This window comes from Odontomachus brunneus, unplaced genomic scaffold, assembly GCF_010583005.1.
Source record: "Odontomachus brunneus isolate Ranch 3 - 2012 unplaced genomic scaffold, Obru_v1 Obru_scaffold_028, whole genome shotgun sequence".
Taxonomy (NCBI): Eukaryota; Metazoa; Arthropoda; class Insecta; order Hymenoptera; family Formicidae; genus Odontomachus; species Odontomachus brunneus.
This window is the reverse complement of record NW_022639478.1, coordinates 1,664,764-1,672,433: the sequence shown is the minus strand read 5'-3', so window position 1 is coordinate 1,672,433 and position 7,670 is coordinate 1,664,764. Positions and strand designations below refer to the sequence as shown.

The following is a 7,670-nucleotide window of genomic DNA, read 5'->3' as shown; positions in this document are numbered from 1 at the left end:
ATAAACAAGTATTTACATATACGCGACATAATTTATATGTATACTAATTTGACAGTTACAAAATACTTTAACTGTTATATTTACTTAGAAATAATGCTAGATATATGAGCGAATATAATAATTCTGTACACGATATTTCTGGACACGAATTCAGTTTAGATGTTCATTTGATGATAGCCCAAAGGACACTAATAACAGATTTGTGTATGTTTCTGTATATTATGTGAATTATTGACAATGTATAATGTAACTGGAGAAATAACGAATTTCGAATAGCCATTAGCACATACAATATGTACATGTTAGCACATACAATATTTACGTTGCGAAAATTACATATATAAACTGTACGACAAGTATTCAGCTATCACCCGTACGACACATGTATATAATAAATTAATAATAATCAATTAATATTAAATATTCTTACATAACAATATACACTATTTATTTACTTTAATAATGTGGTGTGTATATATTAATTAATTAATTAATGTTATCAAAGTAATAATTCTATTTTATATGAATATTTTAATTAAGTTTTGAGAAATTCAGTTATAAATTATATTTTAAACTTCCATTTAATTATATTTTGAACTACAGTTTGCAGTATACAAGAACTCGCGCAGTACAGACATAAGTCGTAGAACTTAAGGGAATGCTATATTTAAAAATTTCACCGAAAAATACTGGCTTTCTCCTTTTAAATTTTATTCACTATGTTAAATAATTTTGATACCTATTCTTATTTTTTATATTTGATGTATATATATTTTCATTTTTAACTACCATAAGATATTATAACTGAAAATCATTCTCATATTCTGTTTTGATACAAATTTTTTAAAATATAGGGAAAAGTTTAAACAAAAATTTATTTCTTTAAAGTTCTTATGATGTTATTTTATCAATGTTTGATATGCTACTGTTATTATAAAATATTGCTTTTAATATTGCTTAATATGCTTAATAGTGTAAAATATTACTTATAATATTTTATAATAAATTAACTTCTTTCTTCCTTTCTTTTAATAGTGTGCTGCGTCAGTAGGTTGATTCGACCTGTGGTATTTGATAAAAGAATGTTTAGATGATGTTATATTTGCGAATACGCAAATGGCCTAAGAACAACCGGAACTTTTACACATGTGGTATTTACTAAATCGAACGTTTTTATTAAATCGAATGCAAGATATCATCCAAAATTTTAAGATCCACTGCTTTTCTATTGCATCAATATTTTTTGATGAAGACCAGATTGCTTTTACGATAAATCCATGCAGTGACGATAATTCAGCTTTGCCTCTTTTTTCCTCGTGGTTCCCAACTGAGATTTTATTTAAATCAGTTAGGTAGAACTTTTTATTATGTTTCTTCCTTTCAACTTGATTTGTACGATTGATTTTTAAATTGCTTGTTTGCGATAACTTAGAATTTAAAAAACAGGAATTCTTGTCACATTCGTTTATTGCACACTGATTACGAAGATCAATTAATGCATGTGCAATAAAACCAATGTTATTTGGATGCAGGGAGGACCAAAATATCTGTCTGTTAACAATCGGTGTTTAGGGAAGATTGGGTTTCGAACAATCTTATAAGAGAGCATGGGAAAAATATCGAGAATATGAGAAGTGTACGTTAAGAACAGATTTACGATATAATAAAAATGTAAGTTTCCTAAATTGGTATTTCCTTCTTTTAAATAACAGTTGTTTAGATTTGTATTTTTAACCATGTTGTATACCATCACGATAATCTCCGTTAAAATAAATATTATACATAAGTACATATGCTGATGTTACATATGAAATATGATGATGGTGACTCTACAAGATGTTGAAAAAATCGCATTTCGAAAATTAAAATGTTTCTTTTAGACGCCCTATAAGTGTCCGAATCAAATCAAACCATACTTGTTTGAACTTTCTTAAGATATTTTATTTTCCATTCTTTTTTAAAGCCATGGCTCTTCTCGTTTCAAAGAAAAAAATTTTTTTTTATTTTTTAGCTTGACGACATAATTCCCGAACCACGTGGTAACAGAAGTTAACATAATATGTAATTTAATATTGGATTATGGTGTAACATGTGTGAAAATGAACCCTATATTGCTGGAGGCATCCTGCCATACAAATAGGCCATGGCCTTTAACCGTTTGAAGCATATATTTTACCTTTTATACGAATTTCTTCAAACTTTTTATACAAGAGATTTAGGGGTCGCTGATTACGAATATGGAGTCAAATTTTTAAAATTTTCAAAATTCAATATGGCGGACCGGACATGAAAATGTAAAAATGATCCCGATCAATAAAAAGCATGTATTCAGGGAAAGTAAAAAGATGGAACAAGAAACTCCCTACGTCCTCATCGTCCTTAGTTCTGAGTAATGCTAATTGCGAGATTTCTTAGAGATTTTCTATTTGCCATCATGTTTGACTGCAATTTTGAATATTGTAATTGTCAACATATTCGTAATTAGCTACCAAAACTTTTTAACCTAAAGTTACATACAAATCAAATCACCTTCTGACCTCCAATACAAATTATGTGGTCTCAAAAATCTATGACTCTATTACCTAACAAATAGAATATTGTTACCTAACAAACAACATAATTTCACTAATTGTTACATAATAATTCATTCAATACTAGGAACATAAATGTGTGATTAAAGTTATATTGGCTTATTGAACAATATGTAAAAATCATAAAAATCCGAGTAGGGACAGGAGCCATATGAGTATTGCACTATGCCGGAAAGAGTTAAAAATAATATTTTATAACATTTTAAAAATATTAGAAGAATCTAACTTGACTATATATATACAAGTTATAATAAACATTAGTAAGTCTTTCTGTGGGAATCTCTTTTCTAAATTTTAAGAAGGTAAGAAAGTAAAGACAACAAAACTTAAAAGTGAATGTATGTTTTATCAACGAAGTGATTATTTATTCGTGAATATTATGAAATTTAATAAAGAATATAATATAATAAAGAATAATGTTGAGAAATTGCGGAAACAATTATAACTAAGTTGCAAATACAATTATGTTCAAGTAGAATATAAAATCACAATGAAAATCAAACTAACGAGAAAATAATCAGATCTTGATTTTCTGTTCAGCTTAGATACATTTTGGCGTACCAGCTTGGCTGAAGAGCCAAGTCTTAAGACCGTTGATACTGTAACATATGTGAGGCATTTATCAACAGCCGTATAAAATTTTTTTCGTATAACATAAATTTAATATAAACGTTCCTAAGGCAGAGCGATACAATTATTAATGCTGTGACCATTCGAACTTGTTAGAGTAGAAAAGGAAAGTATAATAAGTAAACGTAACCTCGAAACCGTTCCCAAACTGAAAAGAATTCTGAACGCTGTTACATATTTACTGAATTTCTTGTTGTCTCGTTTGTATTATATAAATTCAGAAGAACACAACTAAATGAGTATTACGATAAGAAATCTCACCAGTCTCGTAATTTCTGTATGGTTTATAACTCCGAAATTTATTTTCTATAGAACGATGTTCTCTAGGAACATTCATGACTTCTTGAATCTTCTTTATGCTCTCTTCTGCTTTATTTTGTGACGCAGTTGTGAAAAAAAACGGACATGTACGATCTTGTGTTTTGATGAAAATATCTAACATTGGACTCCCCATACTAAATTCTGCTTGAAGTGCAATAATGATATTTGCTTGCTTATACAAATTTGTGCGAATATATTCCTCATATGACACACTTGCATTTCCAAGATATAGCTGCTTATTTGTTCGGACGCATTCTCTGCAAACATCGTAATATTCATTCCTGTCACAATCCGTTTCTGGTACTACCAATATAACTCTTAATTCCATAATTTTATTTTTCGAAAATTTATGTTTATTGAAAATATGTAAGAAAATCTCCCATGATGATAAGCCCATTATATCTGCTGAACTCGCACCTATGATATGTACGATGAAGAAAAAACTTTTGTGACTGTTAATAAGTTTATATTCTTCTCTATAAATCTGTGCTTGTTCAAATATATTTGCGAATTCCTTTAATCCGTACAATAGAGTCAGTGGAGCTGATATTAAATTCGACAACATGTAACAATACTTACTCCAAGCTCCCGTGATTAAATAGCGTTTATGAATGTATTGATTAACAAACGTAATCATGTCATAAAAATCTATTGTTATTTGGGCAAGCTTCATTTCTGGTAGATACGTATTTATATGATCGTTGCATACTTTTAAAATATTGAAATTTAGGAATACCAATAACTCCTTGCACATTGAATCGTGTTTTTCTTTAAAATCCCATTGGTGCTCGTCGCAATAATTGGCGGAATAGCAGGTCCTGCAAGTTCGCAGGCTAATCTGTTGATGACAAATGAGACATGATTTTGCGCACATTATCATCTCTTTCTCGTACGGCTTTAGATCACGTGTCATTTTCACCTGAATTCCTTGCATAAATGTCTTTCGAGATGACCTCCATTCATCATCTGAGTTAAAAGAACTAGCGTTTGATTCCAAGTCTCCTGTTCTTGCAAATATAATAACTATACAGATTTCCATATGCGAACTTTGATGCATTATTTGATGCTCTTTGGAACAATAAAAGACCATGTCGCATGAACCACATGGCATTAATTCTTGACTTGGCCTCTTGCAGACATGACAGATATTAGGATTGAAAAACTGACTATAAATATTTTCTGCGAATAATCCTTCGCATATAAACAAGTATTTACATATACGCGACATAATTTATATGTATACTAATTTGACAGTTACAAAATACTTTAACTGTTATATTTACTTAGAAATAATGCTAGATATATGAGCGAATATAATAATTCTGTACACGATATTTCTGGACACGAATTCAGTTTAGATGTTCATTTGATGATAGCCCAAAGGACACTAATAACAGATTTGTGTATGTTTCTGTATATTATGTGAATTATTGACAATGTATGATGTAACTGAAGAAATAACGAATTTCGAATAGCCATTAGCACATACAATATGTACATGTTAGCACATACAATGTTTACGTTGCGAAAATTATAATACATGTAAACTGTACGACAAGTATTCAGCTATCACCCGTACGACACATGTATATAATAAATTAATAATAATCAATTAATATTAAATATTCTTACATAACAATATACACTATTTATTTACTTTAATAATGTGGTGTGTATATATTAATTAATTAATTAATGTTATCAAAGTAATAATTCTATTTTATATGAATATTTTAATTAAGTTTTGAGAAATTCAGTTATAAATTATATTTTAAACTTCCGTTTAATTATATTTTGAACTACCGTTTGCAGTATACAAGAACTCGCGCAGTACAGACGTAAGTCGTAGAACTTAAGGGAATGCTATATTTAAAAATTTCACCGAAAAATACTGGCTTTCTCCTTTTAAATTTTATTCACTATGTTAAATAATTTTGATATTCTTATTTTTTATATTTAATGTATACATATTTTCATTTTTAACTACCATAAGATATTGTAACTGAAAATCATTCTCATATTCTGTTTTGATACAAATTTTTTAAAAGATAGGGAAAAGTTTAAACAAAAATTTATTTCTTTAAAGTTCTTATGATGTTATTTTATCAATGTTTGATATGCTACTGTTAGTATAAAATATTGCTTTTAATATTGCTTAATATGCTTAATAGTGTAAAATATTACTTATAATATTTTATAATAAATTAACTTTTTTCTTCCTTTCTTTTAATAGGGTGCTGCGTCAGTAGGTTGATTCCACCTGTGGTATTTGATAAAAGAATGTTTAGATGATGTTTTATTTGCGAATACGCAAATGGGCTAAGAACAATCGGAATTTGTTCACATGTGGTATTTTATTAAATCGGACGTTTTTATTAAATCGAATGCAAGATATCAACCAAAATTTTGAGATCCACTGCTTTTCTATTGGGAGTATAAATAAGTCTTCGCCGTTTTTTATCAAAAATTGGGCATTTATTCTGAAAGGACGGTACCTTATGTTTTATTCAAAGTATTGTCCATCGCTAGCCACTACTTTTTCCCATATTTCTGGCAGCATACGGATACCGCGTCGGAAAAACGCTTCATCTCTTGAGGCTATCCACGAATCGACCCAATTTTTGGTACCTTCATATGATGTGAAGTGCTGCTCAGACAGGCCGTGCGTCATCGATCGAAACAAGTGATAGTTAGTGGGAGCAATGTCTGGTGAATACGGCGGGTGGGTTTAAACTTCCCAATTGAGTGTTTCCAAGTAGGTTTTGACCGGCGCCGCAACATGTGGACGAGCATTATCATGCAGAAGAATAATTTTGTCATGTCTGGAGTAGTAGTGGGCACGTTTTTCCTTGAGTGCTCAGCTCAATCTCATCAACTGTGTTCGGTAGAGAGCCCCAGTAATGGTTTCGTTCGGTTTGAGCAACTCATGATACACGACACCAAGCTGATCCCACCAAATACACAACATGAGTTTTTTTCCATGAATATTCGGCTTGGCTGTTGATGTTGAAGCATGACCACGTGGTCCCCATGATTTCCTCTTCTTTGTATTATCGTAGTGTCCATTTTTCATCACCAGTGACTATACGATGCAAAAAACCCTTTCGTTTATACCTGACAAGCAGCATTTCACATGTGCAAAATCGGCGTTCAACGTTTCTCGGCTTCAGTTCGTATGGAACCCAATTTCCTTGCTTTTAAATCATTCCCAACGATTTTAAATGATGTGAAATTGCTTGTTGAGTCACTCCTAATGTAAGTGCAAGTTCTTCTTGCGTTTGGCACGAATCTTCCTCCAATAATGCTTCCAATTCCGCATCTTCGTACACTTTCGGCCTTCCGCTACGTTCTTTGCCTTCGACATCAAACTCACCGTTCTTAAACTTTTGAAACCACTCACGATAACTTCTCTCGCTTAAAGCAGCCTCACCATATACTTCTACAAGCAATCGATGGGCCTCAGCTGCAGATTTCCTCAAATTAAAGAAGTAAATCCAAAGTTCCCGCAAATGACGCTTATTCGGCTCAAAACTCGACATTTTTGCACGAAAAAAATTATGTAATGCTGATACAAAATCGCTAATATTTCAAGGTTATAGTGTTGCCAGATGTCCAACCTTACGATATGACGTTTTATATCTGATTTCAACCATAACTTACTGGTGGGGCCATCTTTTGCAAACGGCGGAGACTTATTTGTACTCCCAATATTTTTGATGAAGACCAGATTGCTTCTACGATAAATCCATGCAGTAACGATAATTCAGCTTTGCCTCTTTTTTCCTCGTAGTTCCCAACTGAGATTTTATTTAAATCAGTTAAGTAGAACTTTTTATTATGTTTCCTTCTTTCAACTTGATTTGTACGATTGATTTTTAAATTGCTTGTTTGCGATAACTTAGAATTTAAAAAACAGGAATTCTTGTCACATTCGTTTATTGCACACTGATTACGAAGATCAATTAATGCATGTGCAATAAAACCAATGTTATTTGGATGCAGGGAGGACCAAAATATCTGTCTGTTAACAACCGGTGTTTAGAGAAGATTGGGTTTCGAACAATCTTATAAGAGAGCATGGGAAAAATATCGAGAATATGACAAGTGTACGTTAAGAACAGATTTACT

General features: G+C 31.1%; 2 protein-coding genes across 5 annotated transcripts in view; both read right to left on the bottom strand.

The window, feature by feature from the left end:
- LOC116842921 (serine-rich adhesin for platelets-like) overlaps positions 1-7,670 on the bottom strand; it is a 261,954-nt gene that overhangs the window by 194,622 nt on the left and 59,662 nt on the right. The window lies entirely within an intron of this gene.
- Positions 2,918-7,670, bottom strand: part of LOC116842923 — an 8,071-nt gene continuing 3,318 nt past the window's right edge. Inside the window, exons 2-4 of one of the 3 annotated variants that reach the window (XM_032812802.1) lie at positions 4,462-4,632; positions 3,483-4,380; positions 2,918-3,369 (exon numbers count right to left, since the gene is read on the bottom strand). In XM_032812802.1, the coding sequence (XP_032668693.1) occupies positions 3,314-3,369; positions 3,483-4,380; positions 4,462-4,632 (1,125 nt within the window). In that variant the 3' untranslated portion in view covers positions 2,918-3,313. Of the gene's footprint in view, positions 4,633-7,670 lie in introns of all 3 variants that reach the window. The other 2 variants (XM_032812800.1, XM_032812803.1) reach the window with 2 other exon arrangements.